The sequence below is a fragment of the Coccinella septempunctata genome, chromosome X (genome assembly GCF_907165205.1).
Source record: "Coccinella septempunctata chromosome X, icCocSept1.1, whole genome shotgun sequence".
NCBI lineage: Eukaryota > Metazoa > Arthropoda > Insecta > Coleoptera > Coccinellidae > Coccinella > Coccinella septempunctata.
The window spans coordinates 13,927,302-13,947,264 of record NC_058198.1 but is presented as its reverse complement, the minus strand read 5'-3'; the positions used below and the strand labels follow the sequence as shown (position 1 = coordinate 13,947,264).

Below are 19,963 nucleotides of genomic sequence, written 5' to 3'. Positions count from 1 at the left end.
TCCGTATAAATACCGACCCAGCCCAGTCCTGGAAAATGATACGTACAAACTTTATTGGGATATGGTGTTTTCAACAGAGAGGCCAATACCGCATAATAGACCTGACCTGGTGCTGTTCAACAAGAGGGACAAAACCGCCATTATTATGGATGTCACAATACCGGCAGACGACAACATCTCTAAGGCGTTCACCGAGAAGCTCAATAAATACCAAGACCTAGCCTTCGAACTGAAAACCATGCATGCCCTAAGATCGACGACGATTCTGCCACTCATAATTTCCACCAATGGTTTGGTCGAGGAGCACCTGGAAGAAAATACGATAAGACTGGGTCTGCAAAAAACATTGATAAGTACCGCACAGAAACAAGTTATTCTTGGTACAGCAAGAATAGTGCGAAGATTCCTGACTACCTCATGAGCGCACCTTGCCCGCAGAGCGGACCGGTGTTCCCAGAGAGCCGACCCCGTAAATGGTGATATTGAAAAAAAAAAAAAAAATATATATATATATATATATTTTAAATCACCATTATTGGGTTTTTTTGTAGATCAACCGGGCCAGAGTGGCCAAGGTTATCTATGTAGCCGTAAGAAACATGCGGACTATCCTCGCTGTCCAGAGTATTACTTCCTTCTGTGCCTTACTTATCAGATCTTGATTCAGTTCCAAGAATTCTGTGTTCTCTCTCTCTCTCTCTCTATCTCTCTCTCTCTCTCTCTCTCTATATATATATATATATATATATATATATATATATATATATATATAATTCAATAGGGTTCAGTTCACAGTGGTAGGGCGGTAATCTAAGTACAGTAATATTTTGGGCCTTTGCGGTTTCATCCACGATGTATTTTTCTTTGTTCTGCCTGACTATCTTCAACAATTGCGCTTTTATGAGGTCAGGGGTGAAATCAATATTTTTCTCCCTCAACCATTGTTGGATATCACTCTTTCGGAATTGTGAATTAGGAATTTTTTCCATTTTCCTTGAATGGTAAGGAGCATTATCTAAAACTACTATAGAATTTTTCTCCAATTTAGGAAGTATACCCTCGAACCACTTTTCGAAGGACTGACCATCCATTTCTTCATGGTAGTCACCAGTTTTTTTGGATTGGAAAGTCCAGAATCCTCCAGTTAAAAAACCAGTGTCACTGCCAATATGACACACTATAATTCTTTGCCCTTTGCCTGGAAAAATATATTCACTTCATTTGAAAAAGAATATTGAAATTGTTTTCCACCAAAAAGGTACTTACATCAAGTTTCACAGAACTTTGATTGCTCGATCAACGATTTGGCATTCGATTTCCCGAAGGAAATCATTGAAACTTTCATATTTCCGAATATATTGGAGGAGTAGCAGTTGAGAATCATTAAATGGGCGTGTATAGATAAATTTATTTGGTGCAAGAATGATATTCAGAATGCTTATGATCAACTTATCGACTGAAAACTAATTGACGTTCATCCGTTAATCGATCGTTGATTCTCTGATCAAGCTTTATGAAACCGAGGGTTAAACGAGGGTTAAACTCAAAATTCAAGACCTCACCAGACGGATTTTTCAATCCAGTAGATAGTCTAGCAAGTAACGCTTGCCGAGAAGATGTAACTGTTTCATCGGTCCACACTTTGGATTTAGTATGACCGGCATTTACCCAAGTTTCATCCAAGTAGTAAATCTTCCTGTTTTCATCACGGAAGGCCCTAATTTTCGTGAGATTGTTTCTTCTCCAACATTTAATGTCGTCACGGTCCATTAAAAAACTGTTGCGTTGGCGACGTCCATATTTGAAATTAAGTTTCTTCAATATAATAGAGAAGGTACTCTTCTTAAAATTTTGCAAGTTCGAGTCTTCATTAACTATTTTTAATACTTTCTCTATAGTCGGGTGTTCGTATATAGAAAAACTCGTGAACTTTTCGCCGTATTACATTTTTATCGAAATCTGATAAGGACTCCCATTTGGTGGTCCGATTCACAGAACACACCCATCTTGACTTACTTTATGGTCCGATTTTGATTTGTTGCCGGCTGTGATAGAACACCGGATTTTATGTATTCGGAAATAATTCTCCTAACACTTCGAGATCCAATGCCAAGTCTCTCAGCAACTCGGAGTTCTACGTCCTTTAAACACATTCCTGCATTTTGAATAATCTCAATTTTATAAGTATTCAAAATCATTTCTTTTATCTCGGCACTGAAGTGTCGTTTCAGACATTTCTTTTTTGAAGGACTTAAATCAACACGCGATTCCTCAGCAGTATCAGTACTTGACATTATCTTAAATGCTTGTAACTTGAATAACTTGCTACAACTATAAACCAATTTACGAAAGAAAAAGCAATGAATGACCTCTGTAGTTCTGCACAACAATACGCATACAATCAATGAATCAAACGTAAAGCGGCCTACAGACGAGAAACCTAGTTGACAACTTGGTTGTCAACACGCCGTGTTGACAACCAAGTTGAACGTCTGTGGGCCGGTTGGTGGTTGATATTCCAAGTTGACAACTAGGTTGCTGTAAGATCAAATCGGTTTGATATTCGATGGGCGGAGTCCGATGTTGGTGACAAAATTGCAGCGTCTGTGGGGGTAATCAGCAACGCGCATGGCAACATCAGTTGGAGTTGCCGACGAGTAGAGGGAAGATCTCATCGTTTCTGAATTCAACGCACGCGTGAACGTAAAATATATACATAAAACATGAGCAATATTCCAAATATACCAGATTGGGCGGATTTTTTCGAATGTTCGAGAGATCTGCCCGAATTATGGAAAGTGAAGTCCGATGTATTTAAAGATCGGAATAAAAAAAATAGAGGGTGGGACACACTTTTGGAAGTATATAAAAAAATCGATCCAAATGCGCACATTGATAGTTTGAAGAAAAGGGTGTTCCAAGACTTTGGGGTGAAATAGCAGTAAGGAATTTCAAATCCTCAAAACTGTCCACTTGCTAAAAATCGCAGGGTAGCAGAAAGCCGTTCATTTGTAGTTATAGCCTTCCTCATAACTGTGTCCTGCTTTTCGATACATGGTCGCACTTTATTTAACAATTCATCATATGTTTTGCCATCCATTCTTAGAAAATTTTTAAAATCGTCGGGTGCACTGATACGTAATTCTTTCATTAGACTGGAATGGGTAAACTTAGCCCGATTTTGGTACCACTCTTTTGCCCAAATTATTCTCTTCTTAGAAGTGTGCTGCATTTCATCGTCGCATAACTCGTTTATTATTATATATAATAAAAGATCTTCCTCCATTTTCTGATAATTCCTCTGACTCAACCGACTAGTTCACTCGACGAGAACTTCTACTGAAATGATGTTTGCAACCTGGTCGACAACCGCTATTTCCACCCTCGTTTGGTTTACAACCTTGTTGGCAACATAGTTGTCAACTAAGTTGCTCGTCTGTGGGCCGCTTAATGCGGTTCTGCGGAGGGCTTCTTACTCCCGCCTGCAAACATATGGCGTTCCTGAAGCTTTGACCAATGAGAGGAGTACCTCAAATAAGATCACGCGTTAGTCAGTTTGTTTACGCTGGCCTCGCGGATTTGGATAGACTATAGCTTTAAATTGCCGTATCTTTGTTTTATGTTTTGTCTCGTGTCTAATCTTTGTCTAAAGCCCGGTACTTTCACCTTCGAATAAATTTTATTCAACGAATAATGACGTACCGACATTCGATCTATGACAAATAAACTCTTCTAATTAAGTTTCAATGACAGATTTATTCGATGAATAACACTATCTGAAAGTGAAAAGACTGCATTTTTACTAATCTTACGAATAAGACTTAATAAATGCGAATAAATTTATTTATTCGCACGTGAAAGTACCGGGCCTAAGTGTAGAAAACTCTAAAGGCGGCTACAGACGGTATGGCATGCCTTGGCCTTGTTTGTGGAAACGTTGGTGTATTTTCGATATTCGTCGACCGACGACCATACACACCGCATGTTAATTTATCAAGTCTTGTCGAGGCAAGTAAGAAGGCGAAGGTTGAACAAGCGTGCGTTGTAATGGATTTTTATGATTGACGTTTTGTGGATCCCAAAGAATGGGGTACTTTTTATACAAATTGAGGAACTCTATAAAGGTGTCATTGCTCCAATTTTCAGTTATTTTAGCTTAAAAAAAAACCAAAAAAATTCACAACAAGAGACATTATTAAATCCACTGCATTCTTAACCATGTAAGAGGACACGAGGTACTTCACAAAACATCAAAAATTACGAACTTCCTTAATAAGAGATACCTACAACAAACCATACAAGACAGATAAACATTGTTAAAACACCTTATAATTTGAAATATGACTCGCGTGTCGTGTGTACGGTGATCAAGTCCACTGGCGTGTATCGACAAGTCTCTTTGATGTGTGTTTAAAATACCGCCTTCTAGGCGAACCCTAGCCAGCGCCAGCGTTGGCTTTGCCATCATTCAGTCATTGCTGTATCCCGTTACCGAGAATAAACCTACAAAAAGATTGAAAAAAAAATCGGTGCTATCAATCCCTAATTTCCTAGGGCTACTTGCGACTGTGTGTCATCCTGTGACTGAAGAGACCCAGCCGCGATATACAGATCCTTCCACACTCCGGGCATGGATAGTCACCAACCAGATCTGCAGTGGTACCACGATCGATCGACAACTTATCGATGAGGCGTTGTCGGCAATCTAATTACACCCGACAGTTTTCGTGTTAACAAGATGTTCATACAGAGAATACTGATCATCTTTGGTACAAATTTTCAACTTTTCGACTTAAAAATAAAGCAGGAAAAAAGTGAAAAAACGGGATTATGGTCGAGTCGTGCGCTTGTCGTGAGCTTGTGGTACGTGGGCTGGTCGCCGCTGTATTCTTCTCGAGTCTCCATTATAACTGGTGGACCAAAGACCTCCACTTTGATCTATCTAACGCTAGTTGTTCCCAGTGATCATTGGCATCAACTGATTTTAGGGATTGATGCAGTATATCCTAAAACCGCTTATATTGGTCTTCTGGTTTCCGAGCTCCCTCTGTGAATTCGCCATACAGAGCTATTTTGGGAAGTCTTTTGTCTTGCATCCTCACAATGTGGCCGCTCCATCTAAGTCGGACTCTCGTTACTTGAGTATAAATTGTTGTGCAACTCGCGCGCTGCAAGACTTCTGCATTTGAAACTTTGTGAAACCAGCTGATGTGCATTTTTTGTCTTAGATGACGTTGTTGCGTTTGTTCAAGCTGTTTAATATGTCTCCTGTAGGTTGTCTATCTTTCGCTCTCGTAAAGAAGCGTTGTGAGGACCACTGCTTTGTAAACAGCTGTCTTGGTCTTCAGATTGAGGTCGTGTTTTTGCAATACTCTGTCCTTTAGCTTCCACAATGCCCGTGATGCCGAATTGATATTGTTGTGAAGTCAGCCGATCGGCGGAGGTTGGAAAATACGTCAGTCGACCGCGTAAACTCGGAAAAAAAATCTGAAAATCAAGTGATTTCATCGCCAATGAAAACATCTCCATATGATTTCTTACATATATGGAAATATAAAAATGACCGTCAGCTGCGTGTCTAGCGGGGGAAAGACCGTCAGTCAGAGCAAAAATGTCTGAGCGCGCTCATGCATTTATACGGCGCGCGGAATTTGCAAAATTTCAAGTGATTTTATCCCGAATGAAAACATCTCCATATGATTTCTTCTCCTCCTCAGTCCTCTCTCCTACGCGAGGAGACGGTGACGTCATGACGTTTGTTCGACTGTGATCGGCCACTCGTCTCTATTCTGAGCCCTGTGATAAGCCTCCGGAAGGGAAAGTCCTGTGAAAGTTTTTATCTGATCAGACCACCGTAAAGGAGATCTGCCCCTTGATCGTCGACCCTCGACTTTTCCTTCAATAATCAGTCTCTCCATTCCTTCTTTCTTCCTAGTGATGTGACCAAAGTACCTCAGAATATTTCTGTTAATTTTCGTGACGAGTCTTGAATTAATCTTTAATTCTTGAAGAACAGACTCATTTGTGCGTCGTGCTGTCCACAGGATTCGCAATATCCTCCTGTAGACCCACATTTCGAAGGCGTTAATCCTCTTTGCATCCGCTTTCTTGATGGTCCATGTTTCACAGGCGTATGTTGCAACGGGAAAGATTAATGCACCTGCCAGACAAAGTTTTGTGTTTTTAGTTATGTCGGTGTCCTTCCAAATTTTCACCAGTTTGACTTTTGCCGTCCTAGCCATCGCAATCCGCCGTTTAATCTCTTCTTCACATCCACCTTTATTCGATATTATTGATCCTAGTTATTTAAAAGTATTCACCACCTCGTATCCCGCTATGCTTGCGACCTCCGGTTGATTGCTTTCAGCTCGGTCGATTATCATGACTTTTGTTTTCTTAGTATTGATTTTCAATCCGTATTGTTTACTTATGGTGTCAAGTTTTCGCTTTATCTGTTCAAGTTCTTCATCAGATGCAGCTAATATCAGGGTGTCGTCTGCGTACCTTAGGTTGTTGATTCTGCGTCCTCCCACTGTTATTCCCCCACTCCAGTCTTCTAAAACCGTCCGCATAATGTATTCACTGTATATATTGAACAACAGTGGTGACACAATACATCCTTGGCTCCTTGGCTAACTCCAGCCCCCAGCCTGAACTGACTCGAGTATGCATTACTTATTCGTACCTTGGTCATGTTGTTTCCATACAAGGCTTTGACAAGCCAGATAAGATGATGTGGAACACCCATTTCTTTCATTATTCCCCACATTCTACGCCAATTTACGCAGTCAAACGCTTTGGTATAATATACGAAGCATGGGTAAACTTTCACGTTGTATTCACGCGATTTCTCGATAATTTGGCGGATATTCAAGATCTGCTCACGGGTGCCCTTTCCAGGGACGAATCCAGTCTGCTCTTCTGAGATCTGTGGTAATAGAAACACTTTCAGCCTCTCATTGATGATATTGAGGAGAGTAAATATACTCAGCATTGAGGAGTACTTTACTTGCATGCGATACGAGAGCTATTGTTCTGTAATTATTGCAGTCTGTTGGGCTGCCTTTTTTGTAGATTGGAACAAACAACAAACACAAATCTACACCAGTCCGTCGGCCAAACTCCCGTGTTCCATATTTTTTGGCAGATTGTGTGAATAATGTCAATGCCGTCTTCTCCCATGCCCTTTATTGTTTCAGCCGTTATTCGGTCTTCTCCCATAGCTTCACCAACTTTCAGCTTTCTAACCGCATCAACCACTTCGCTTCTAAGGATATTCGGTTCTTTTTCCCAAGCTGTGATTTTATCAACCGCATCAATTCTGTCATCAGGTTTGGTATTTGAGTATAGATATAGATGCTCACAGTGTCTCTTTCATGTTTCTGCTATTCCTTCCAGATTGATTATGATATTTCCTTTTTCATCATTAATGATTTGAGTTTGTGGTTTGAATTCTCTGGCTAGATATTTTACCTTGCGAAATAGTTCCCTAGGTTTTTGATGATCAGAGTGTTCTTGTACCTCACAGCATATAGCACTGATGTGTTTATTTTTATCTCTGCGGCTTAGATTTTTTATTTGTTTATTCAAATCTGCAATTCGTTGGTTTTTCTCTGCGGCGTTCATGACGCATTTTTTTAGGGCTCTCCGCTTTTCTACAAGTTCCATTGTTTCATCTGACATCCAGTGTTTCCGCCTCTGCAATTTTTCTTTGGAATTTGTTGAGTCGATAGCATTGAGAATCCACTGTTTTGCGTCAATATGAGTTTTTGCGGGGTTTCCCGTAGCTTTCGGTTTTATGCTATTCTTCAAGGCCGATTGGAACTTGGCTAGGTCTTCTGGTACAACTCTGGTTGTGCTCATTGGTTTCGTTATTCCGTGGAACTTTATTTTGAATTCAGCTCTCAGTAGTTTGTGGTCAGAACCACCTTCAGAACTTGGTCTGGTTTTGACATCTTTAACTGAAGTTTTCCATCTCTTCCTTACTAGGATGTAGTCAATTTGATTTTTATATTTTGCGCCCGGCAATGTCCATACTGAAAGTCTACTGATACTGAGCTACTTCGTCTAGCAGAAAATCTAACCAAATTTTATTCTTCGGACCTTTCCGACTCTCTTCACCAAGAAATAGTTTCATTTAGGCACAGATTCAGAGATAGAATTGATGCAGACGTTTGCGCGTATGACTTGGCTAAACTGTAATTTTTTTCATATTTATTGGGAAAACAACCGGTTTGGGTACTCGGCAATTATTGTTTGGACAATTATCAACAATCAGGAATCGTAACACCTATATTTCGAACCTCTTGTGGTCATATATTAAAAAAATAATAGGTAGATTGTATGCAGTAGATAGACGACTACTGATTAGAGGAGTTTTCAACTTCAACTAAAGACAGAATTCATAAAAATCTCTCCCTGTATTCTATACAGGGCGAGTCTTCGACTAATATAGAAATTGTAACGGAACATTCCTGTGGACGAAAAAATCACTATTTCTCTTACTCATTTGATAATAAGAAAAGAACTGTTGAAAATCCCTAAATAATGTCATTTTAAGTAGGTAATATCTACACTAACGATATTATCGAATGGAATGAATATTTGACCATTTTGGAAAAAACAGTATTATACATAAATTTCGAGTAATTTGATATCCAAAAATGAATATACCTATGAAATTCTAAAAATTGGGTACTTTGGCTGAATGCAACTCTGCTAAAAAAATACACAGATGTACAGTGTAGATATTCAGCTCGAAGGGAATTTAGTTTTTTCAGGATTGACATAGCTCATTTTGAAAACTTAAAAGGACTGATATCTTTTTATCTAGGCCGAATCGGAAGAAATGGCAAAGAAAGCAGTGTTTCTTTTAACATCAAGAATCTGCTGTTAAAATGTATTAGTCAAAGAATCGCTATGTATATAGACCCCAAAGAGCAAAATTTCAAGTTTTATATTTTATCAATTCTGCATCCAATTGGTAACTGAGAGAGGTGAGTTGTATTTTTTTACAATTAAAATATCATCATGCAATCATTTTATTCACAGGGAAATTTACCAGATAATTTCAAATTTTTATTTGAAAGAAACCATGGAAGTAGAAACGTCAAGTATTCCCCTGAGATAAGAAAATTCGCGGTAAAGTTGCAGTTCTATTCCAATAGAGCCTATTAATACGTCAGAAAGACTTTCGGAAATGTACACACGAACACATCGTACAGTGTGGTTGATGAAAAACCAGGGTATTGTTTAATCAACGGTTTGGATGCTCCGGATAGAGCTAACATAATAAAAAAGTTATTTGAAGTTTTAAAAGAAACAGGATGTATAGTTACATCATTGACATTTGATGGGACTTTGGTAAATTTGAAAATGGCAGAACAATAAGGGGCAAATTTCGATTATGGCACGGAAAATTTCAAACCATATTTCACAAATCCGATTACACAAGAAAAAATAATTATATTTTAGGACCCATGCCATATGTTGAAATTAGTGAGAAATACGATTGGCGACAAAAGAGTGTTACTCGATAATGAGTGCCAATAAAATAACGAAAAAGCCTATCTTCTACGAAAATAGGTAATAGAATGAATGTTCGCCTTGCTGCACAGACTCTCAGGGAAAATGTTTGCAACATCTTCAAATACTGCCAAAACATCAACATTGAAAACGTGGATGCAATAGCGGACTTCTGTTTTAAATTCAATCACCTCTTCGATTTATTGAACTGCAGAAATTTATTCTCGAAAAAAAATAAATTCAACATCCCTTCAAGCAGAGAATCTATAAGATTCTTGCAACACAACGCTTCGAATTTCGAAGAATGTATAAAAAATTTGATAGACAAATCAGGAACTGCAATCATAAAATCCAAAAGGTTCACAGGGTTTTTAGGATTTATAATATGCTTGAATAACATTTTTGATTTATACAATACTTATGAGGAGAGAGGTTCGAAATATTTATTAACCTTCAAATTAACACAAGACCCAATTGAAATGTTTTTTAGTGCTATTAGAAGTTTCAATATCAACCCTAATGCTTTACAATTCAAAAGTGCTTTCAAAAGACTTTCGGTAAAAAATGAAATAAAATTTTTCGCTGCCAACAATAATAACTGTATCAGTGATTACTTAGATATATTGAGGTTTCTTCAAGGAAACTCTATACCAGTGATCCCATCTGTGCTGACACGATAATTGAAATTCCTGAAAGTGATCTCGACTATATCCGGTACGATATGGTCACTGAATATTTTCACTGATTCATAAAATATTGAAAAAAGGATTGCGTGTAATATATGAAAAACATTTAACAGGTACTTCCGTTCCAAAGTGGTGCCAAATAAAAGATAGAGGAAATAAATTTCTCACACCTTCAGATGATGTCCAAAAATTATGTTTAATCACTGAGAAAAAAATCAGGCAAAACAGTAATTTGATTTTTGAAAGAAAAAATGTGAAGTTTTCCATAATAACAGCAGTGTTAAAGAACGCAAATAAAATATTCGATACAGCTGAAATGAGGAACCAATTCCATCCAATCTCAGGAAATTTTGAACAATCATTGTACTCGATTAATAATATTGGTAAATGAATATTTTATAGAGATCAGGTTTCACTATGAAGCAAAATTGAAAAATATGGAAAAGAAAGAATTTATTAGACAAAAGTTCACTAAACTTGTCAATTTCAGGAATCAAAAATGGAAAAAAACTCACATTTCTGTAAGGTAAATTCAATATTTTATTTCACAGTTAGATCGTTTCCATTCGAAGATTTAGTGTGAAAAACTCTTTCCTGGGGGGGGGGTTAATTACTCCCAGTACCCCCCTCCCCGTAAATACTCCCCTGCGCTAAATATGCTGAGTGTTCTCTAGAAAGGGTTCCCTCATTATGGTGGGAAAAAAATAAAAAACCTTAATTATTGTTATATATATTATATTATTGTTATTTTTATTTATGAAATTGAAAAATCATATAGATACACACTCAAATATTTATCTAAAAAAATTTCACTCTTCTCGCTTTTATATTCGCGAAATCTTCTATAATCTTAGTCATATCCAATCTATCCAAAATTTGGTGTTCAATTGAAATTATAGCTAAATTACTTAATCTGTGAGTATAGTGGATATTAAATAATTTTTGATAATTTTAATTTTGAAAAAGATCTTTCTCCAGATGCAACTGAAACCGGCAATGTTAGTAGTATTCTTAGTCCCGGTACTTTCACCTTCGAATAAATTTTATTCAACCAATAATGACGTACCGACATTGGATCTATGACAAATAAACTCTTCTAATTAGGTTTCAATGACAGATTTATTCGATGAATAACACTATCTGAAAGTGAAAAGACTGGATTTTTACTAATCTTACGAATAAGACTTAATAAATGCGAATAAATTTAGTTATTCGCACGTGAAAGTACCGGGCCTTAGTGATATTGTTATATTCGGAAATGTAGAAATTGAGTCATTGCCAAAAATATATTGTAACAGTGATTGTGGATCCTTCGATTGGTGTTCTGCAAAATGCGATTTTAGTGCAATAATTTCATTAAACAAATCAATACCGTCAATATCTGATTCATTAGTAGCATCATCTTTAAGCTTCAGATTCAAGTCTTGACAAAACTTCATCAAATCAACATTGGAATAGTCGAAACACGTCGCAAAATGTTGTCCACTGTTCGAATCTATTTTTCAAGGAATTGATTTTTTGATCTAGTATCCTAAAATAAAACTCTACTCGGTATTTGGTTTTTGGGTCGGATGAAACTTCATCACTGTGAGCACTTTGTATGTCCCCTCCAAAAAAAATTTCAATTTCACTGGATTTGCCGCCCCCCTGAACGTGCCGCCCTTGTGCCGGGCACGCCTTGCACACCCGCATACGGCGGGCCTGAGGAATACGGATTGTACAGGGTTGGCAAAATTGGTGATACCTGAACTACAACTTTTTCAATCCAACAAGATAGAGGAAAATGCATGGCACATTACGGTAGTCTTTTTTAGTTTTTTCGAGAAACTAATAATACCATCACATGCATTCCTCTATCTTCTTTTGTTTTCGAGTTATAGGTCAAAATTAAAATTTCAACTTTGGTCATTATCTCCGTTTCTGTTTAATAATATAATAATAATAATAATAATTTTCTTTATTTACCCAACAGGAATATCCCAATTACAGGGTAAAGAAATAAAAATTTGTACATTACAACGTGTTACAGCATTTATGAAATAATATAATCCAAAAAGAAACCAAAACAATGAGGAAAACACTCAAACTTTGAACACCACACAATTCAAGTCCCGAAGTTAACCAAACACATCCATCCCCAATCTGTCAACACTCCGACATATACTAAGCTACGATGTTGAAATGAAAACATTATATAGAGACACTTTTTTCATAGCAATCAAGTGGCGTACTATGATTTTTCCAACAGGTATATTTGCTGAGCTGAAACATAAAGATGTGTTTTTTCTCATGAAAACAGTAGTTTAAAAGGACTTAGAAGGCGATGTATGATATATTTCTCAAACGGTAAAAAATAGCGATTGCTTCTAAGTCATTTTGAACTATTGTTTTCATAAGAAAAAACACAACTTTATGTTATAGCTCAGTAAATAAACTTGTAGGAAAAAATCATAGTACGCTTCTGGGTTGCTATCAAAAAAGTGTCTCCATAATATTTTCATTTGAACATCCTAGCACAAACAGAAACGGAGATAATGACCAAAGTTGAAATCGCCAAAATTTAAATTTTGGTCTATAACTCAAAAACAAAAGAAGATAGAGGAATGCAGTTGATGGCATTATTAGTTTCTCGAAAAAATACGACATATATGGCATATTCATTTTCCTCTATCTCGTTGGGTTAAAAAGTTGTAGTTCAGGTATCAAAAATTTTGCTCAACCTTTTCAGTTGACCGTTTTCTCTTGTACAACGATACCATTAACAAAAAACAATATCGTTTCAATCCCTTTATTCAATTTTTTTTTTCAGAGGTGGAGAGGGTGCTGGGCCCGCCACGTCCATCCTTGTTTCCTCCTCAACCACCACCTCGTTTGGCCGGACGGCCTCTGCTGGAGGCGCCTCCGGTACCCCTTGCGTAGACGCCCCCGCCTCCTGCACCACCGGCGCCTTCACCGCCGCCCTCCTTCCCCGCCACCATTTGTACCTCCTGTAGGTGCCGCGGCCTCTCCCTCCATCCGTACCGCGACCCCTACTGCCTCTACCTCTTCTACCACCGCCTCCTCTTCCTCTCTGGTGCTATAAGATGAATGATGATAAATAACACACGTAAGAATAGTGCAACGTATATTTGCTACAGAAACTGTTTTTCTTTATTTTCTGAAACTTTTTAGGGTTTTCACTCTCAATTTCTGAAACAAAGTCAATGAAAAAATTGAAATAAAAACGATTTGCTCCTGCGTAAATTCTTGCACTAATTATTATCAGGATCGAATCAAATAGAAAATTGTTGCCTGAAAATGAACGGAAAAAGGGAACTTTGGAATTATAATTATATATAGTAACACGGGGTATTCTTTGTGGGAATAAGGACAAATACTTTAGAACTTTTAAAATATATTTGTCGACGTTTCGCAGATTTTCATCTGCTTCATCAGGCCTCTATAAACTAAAGCTCTATTGGAACACTCTGGAGTCTATATCAGACTCCTTCATCAGGCGAAAATCAATTTTCGAAAATCTTCTGAATTGTAGCTTTTATTCGACGTTAATTATATAAATAAATACATAGAAACAGAGACGTTGATTCATTTAATTTTGAAATTACCGGATGACAGACGGCAGTTCCCTCTTCAGTAAATTATTCCAAATAAGATCTATTCCTACCGAACAATTGGCAAGAATTTACGCAGGAGTAAATCGTTGATTTGAAATTTTTAATTGTATTTGTTCCAGAGATTGGTAGTGAAAACCCAAAACCCTAAAAAGTTTAAGAAAATGCAGAATCTTCCCAGATTGAATTTCAATCGATATCTGTTGTTCTTTAATTCGGATTTCATTATACTAGATTAGAAATGTAGGCTAGGCTAACAACATAACAACAAGTGTTAAATAATAGATTTTACGTTTAAAAAATAGTATTTGAAAAACTACTAAGGTAATTGCATCTAATAAGGGCCGGGTTTTTGGAAATCCTTATAAATCAATTTTGGGACAAGTGTCAACTTGTAAGACATCTGGATCAAATGAACTGTTTGTATTCAAATAGAAAATAGTATAAAAAAACAAGGCACCGATGGCCAGGTACTCATAAAAAAAGTTTTTTGAAATTCCTTCTTTGGTCCCTATTGGGAATTATGGCTCTGAATAAGGTCCATAATTGGAGTGCGAGATTTAGGACGTTTCATACTAGAAAAATCGTATTCTTAGGAAGCAATGACTTTAAACTACTCTTAAGTTCGTGGTTTTCGAATAATGAAACGGAAATTCATATAAATCAGTATCGTGGCCCTTATAAAGTCTTAGGAAATGTAAATATCTCATCTATTTTCTAGACATAATTGAAACGAATTGTAGTTTTATGATGATGTAAATCAATTCAAATAAGGAAAAATGGCAAATGTTTTAAATTAGTCATTTTTTCAGTCTTGGTCCTTGGACCTTATTAGGTATAACACTTTTCGAATCATAGTCTGGACCTCGGTCTGGACCTTATTAAGTGTTTGAAAATAACAATTTGGAGACGACAAAGTGGACCTTGTTCGGTACTTCGGTAGGTCCTGGGCAAATCAAATAAAATCGAAATAAAGAATCAATAATTTTGGTAACTTAATCCGTCAATCCACGCTTCAACAGTGTTTTAACACTGTTACTGCAGAATGACTGCATAATAACTGGGATTTATTACTGAAACCACGCAAAACAGAATGAAGATATTTTAAAAATTGGGCCAAGTCGAGTGACTCTGAGGCAATATACAAAGCCACTCAAAAAATGACCAGCGCGAAAGCAATGAATGTCGATGCACTTTCGTGATTGGTAACTGGGGAGGGTCCAAGCAGCATCAGTTTTATTTTAAGTATTAAGTCCGGGAAGTTCGAAAAGATGGACCTTATTTGGAACCGGCCCTTTTTAGTCGCAACCACTTTAATCGATTGTATAGAATATAGATTTGTATAATAGACTGCAAATGTCGATTCTTTATTCGTAGATGAGCAACACTTTAAAATTTATTATATTATAGTATTATATTAATACAATTTCTGTAATGTATATATTGGTAAGGGGTATGACGGGGAGATTAACGTTACAATACAATTTCTCACGAAAGAATAATAACTGACGAAACAACCAAATAATTGATCCCATACTTACGTAGATTGGTAATTCGGCGACCATCTCCATCACACGCAGGAGTCGTTTCCAGTCCGCCAATTGTCTCTGTAAAAGATAAACGTACACTATAATTTGTGTATCGCATTACATATACGATGACAATGATCGATCATGTATCGAACAATAATACCTACGAAAAAATCGAATACTATACAGGATGCCCCGGATAAGAGGGGAAAATATTTAATGAGAGATAAATAGATAGATAAATAGGTAGATAAATAGGTAGAGAACACCCGCCAGACATAAAGAAACCCCTCATAATTAGTATTTTTTCCAATTCAAACGGAAATTAAAACCAGTCTATCTCCTGAACGGAATCATCGAAGTTTGGCCGAAATTTGAAAGAAATAATCGTATTTCTTTCAAATATTCGTATATCTATCGAGGTATAGCTTCCGTAGGGCTTCTGAAAAATTGCAATGAAATATCATCCAATTTACAAGACTGTATCGCATAAATTTGTTCTATTTTATTTCGTGTCGCTAATTCGTCTCATACTTTTACTCAGTAGGTAGTAGATATATAGAAGCGGATATCTTAAACGAATCCCCAATAAATAGAACAAATTATAAATATCAATAAATTTTATCGATTACATCACTTCGTGAAACGTCGATAGCACAAAGATATTTTTGTATTACATGTTATTTCTTATAATAGCAGGTAATAACTTATTCGATTTATTCCCAATACTTTCAGAAGCCTCATTATTATTATTATATTAGTATAACGATAAGAACTGATTGAATCGTGATGAATAATCCGAACGATAGATACAGTTTGCACATTATTCGCAACTCGAACGAACAATAAGATGAGCTGTCCTCAATCAAAATCAGAAACGATTTTCTTATGGTCAATATATCAATAAGACAAAATACTCCCCTGCTAAGATAAGAAGTCGTATCTGCAAGGAAAAAAAGATTTGCAAGCTTAGATGTCGACTGGATTTTGGTATTTCAAGGCATGCTGCAACAAGTAAGCAATGTCTGAAAGTCGTAATTAGAATGATGAATTTGAAAAGAAAAAGAATAGAGAAAAAAGGCAGATGGCATATCATACCTCACAAATTACTCAAATCCTTAACTTATCTTATGCAGATACGCATTGCTGTCTTAGCAGGGCGCAGAATAAATCAAATCTTGGCCACCACCTGCTACTAATGAACGGTGACGTGGAAAATTACTCAACGAATCGTAGGTGTACATAGTACATAATAATGTATAGATGAATATTATGATATTAATTTGAAAGAGTAATCGGAGAAAATTAATAAGCCCTCCAAAGGACCCCGCACACTCACTTAGGAAAAGCGGGTCCAGTGAATTTTCCCCATTTTTATATATTATATTTATATCAACCTTAGGAACAATATATCAGATTTTTATGAAGGTCTTACATCCGGTTTGTTCTATAGGGCGTTCCAAAATTGCAGCTACGGAAAAATGAATCTTTAAATTTTGATGATAATTCTTCTAATATTCAAAATTTCATCATGATGCCTTGGATTCTGAATAACAAGATATCACAGATATCCAAACATCGCCCACCACGTTAAGTTTGGTTATACAGACTGTTTCATGAAGCTGTATAAGTAACTGAATGTAACTTTGTTAGTGACTTTGGGACCACCCTGAGTTTTTCAAAATATGACACCATGATGTATGTCCACCTATGTAGGAAGTTTCATCAATGTACAAAGAACAGTTGCAAAATTATTCAGGTTTATATTCGGATTTCATACAATTTTTCTTCAAAACTTATCTGTAGTTGAGATTGCTGTCAAGAAATATAGGTTTTCATTCATTATAATTATTATGATAGGTATTGACGGTCGGTCCAAAAGTTTTTTTATTCAGGAATGTACAGGATGGATATTATTCGGTGTCACTAATCTCCTCATTCCGCTATCTCAAAATCTGTTTATATAGAAAAACTGTATTATCATTCCAGGTTGATACCATGATGTTTAAATTCGGATTTCAACAATCTTACTTTAAAACTTATCTGTAGTTTAGATTATTGTCAATTATTTGATTTTATATGAATTCTGTAGGCTACCCTGTGACCTTTTAAAATGACGTTTTGGGTGATTGTTTGAACGGTTGGATAGCTTTCCTTCTGTTAAGTAGTTTTCAGTTATTTTTTTTAATCGTTGCGACCATTATTGGTATAAAGTTATAGAAAGTTAATATGAAAAGACAGCAATGAATGCGCGAAATAGATATGCATGTTTACTATGTGATCATAAGTTTTCATTAAATAACCTCAGACGAATAGATAAAGAAGATGATGTCGATAAAAGAAATCTGGCTGTTTTGAAGCACGAAGTATTAGAATTATATTTTTATGTAAATTGGTGATAATTATCATTTCAAGTAATGGTGTATATTGAACTAAAACCTGAAATACTTTTAAGTATTTATACACGAATGGAATTTTTCACAAAAGTCGACATACTTTTATGGTATAATATTTAAAACAATATGCATCCTTAGAGTGCTCAAAGATACAACAACCTGGAATGATAATACTGTTTTTCTATATAAACAGATTTTGAGATAGAGAAATGAGGAGATTAGTGACACCGAATAATGTCCATCCTGTACATTCCTGAATAAAAAAACTTTTGGACAGACCGTCAATACCTATCATAATAATTATAATGAATGAAAACCTATATTTCTTGACAGCAATCTCAACTGCAGATAAGTTTTGAAGAAAAATTGTATGAAATCCGAATATAAACCTGAATAATTTTGCAACTGTTCTTTGAACATTAATGAAACTTCCTACAGAGGTGGACATACATCATGGTGTCATATTTTGAAAAACTCAGGGTGGTCCCAAAGTCACTAACAAAGTTACATTCAGTTACTTATACAGCTTCATGAAACAGTCTGTATAACCAAACTTAACGTGGTGGGCGATGTTTGGATATCTGTGATATCTTGTTATTCAGAATCCAAGGCATCATGATGAAATTTTGAAAATTAGAAGAATTATCATCAAAATTTAAAGATTCATTTTTCCGTAGCTGCAATTTTGGAACGGCCTATAGAACAAACCGGATGTAAGACCTTTGTGAAAATCTGATATATTGTTCTTAAGGTTGATAGAAATATAATAGGTAAAAATGGGGAAAATTCACTGGACCCGCTTTTCCTAAGTAAGTGTGCGGGGTCCTTTCTTTGACACATACCAACACACACACTAAATGAGATATTCATTTCAAATACTTATCAAAGAAATCGATTAGTCCGTCCAGAAGATAGATTGGTTATATTATTCGTACGAATTGAGAAAAACTATTACATTAATAATACGATAATCTTATACTACTCACCCTATCCATTATCGCAGAGTCTCTTGTGTTATCTGTAAAAAAACATCCCATCCGTGAGAAAATTAATAAATTTACAAAACTTAACGTTAAAATAGATTCAATTCGATTGCATTTATATATACATTTTTGATTTACCTAAGAATGAATTATTATAAATCCTCTATCGAAATTCGGTTGCCGAATATATAAACAAAAGGTTAAACATTATCTATATAATAAATAGGTATGGCTTTTTTTCAAAGTTGAAAAATTATTCAAAATGCTATAATATCAAATGCTATCGGTATCCAGTTTGTACAAATACCACGAAAATGTCGATAATAATTGATTCAAATACACATATTTATATATTATACAATAATGATTTGAGAAAATCGATAATGTTACCTTTACCAATCGCAAATATGGTTTTTAAACGACTGATAAAGAAATATCATAAGTTAAACGTTTTTTACTTCAAAAAAACCTGGCGTATGAATATTAAATCTGCCTATATGCGCGACCAATCGAATGGTCTTTATTATAGTGATAACGCAACTCGACACCTTTCAATTCGAATGCGCATAATCATTTTATATTATTTCATCATTGAAAATCATCTATATTAATATTTATCTTCACTTAAAATATCTATCGCAATCCCATAATTGTATATTTACATATAATCTGTCGTAAAATTTCTTACGAAAAAGCATTAACGTAATAGATCTACTTTTAGACAATTATACCGTGTCTGTTTTTTGACGCATGACGCATAAAATGTGATAATCTTCTTCTTTTTCTTCTTCCTTCTATAGGCAACTCAAACGTTCTAAGGTTCTAAATTAACGCAGGACATGTACAACAAACAAACAGACGCATATTCGTGGAGGAAAACTCCTAACGTGCAGAACAATTTGTTATTCCATAATACAGAGGATTATGTTATTAAAGTTCATCCTCATCCTGTGCGACCATCATTATCAAGAAGCACTGACCACAAACATTTCATTATTGCCAATCCATCCTAACGAATATACATGAAAAATACGTTCATATTAAAACAAATTTAAGTTTGCCATCTCACAGGCATATAGCACTAGTACAGTCTGAATGAAATACGTGCACTAAATTTTCTACAAAGACGTAATTAATGCTCCCTCAAATAAAGTTTCAGGTTGTGATCTTCCCATCAGAAAAATGTGGTATATCATGATTTGTATATAAGAACAAGTCGCGGACGTTACAATT

General features: G+C 35.9%; 1 protein-coding gene across 1 annotated transcript; it reads right to left on the bottom strand.

Annotated features, from left to right (window-relative positions):
* Positions 1–12,984: 12,984 nt before the first annotated feature.
* On the bottom strand, positions 12,985–19,161 carry LOC123321878. Its single transcript, XM_044909667.1, has 4 exons — positions 19,121–19,161; positions 18,734–18,765; positions 15,364–15,429; positions 12,985–13,287 (listed from the first exon to the last, which is right to left on the bottom strand). Exons 2-4 carry the CDS (start codon positions 18,740–18,742, stop codon positions 13,000–13,002), a joined length of 363 nt encoding a protein of 120 aa, XP_044765602.1. The 5' UTR covers positions 18,743–18,765; positions 19,121–19,161; the 3' UTR covers positions 12,985–12,999.
* Between the last annotated feature and the right edge of the window lie 802 nt (positions 19,162–19,963).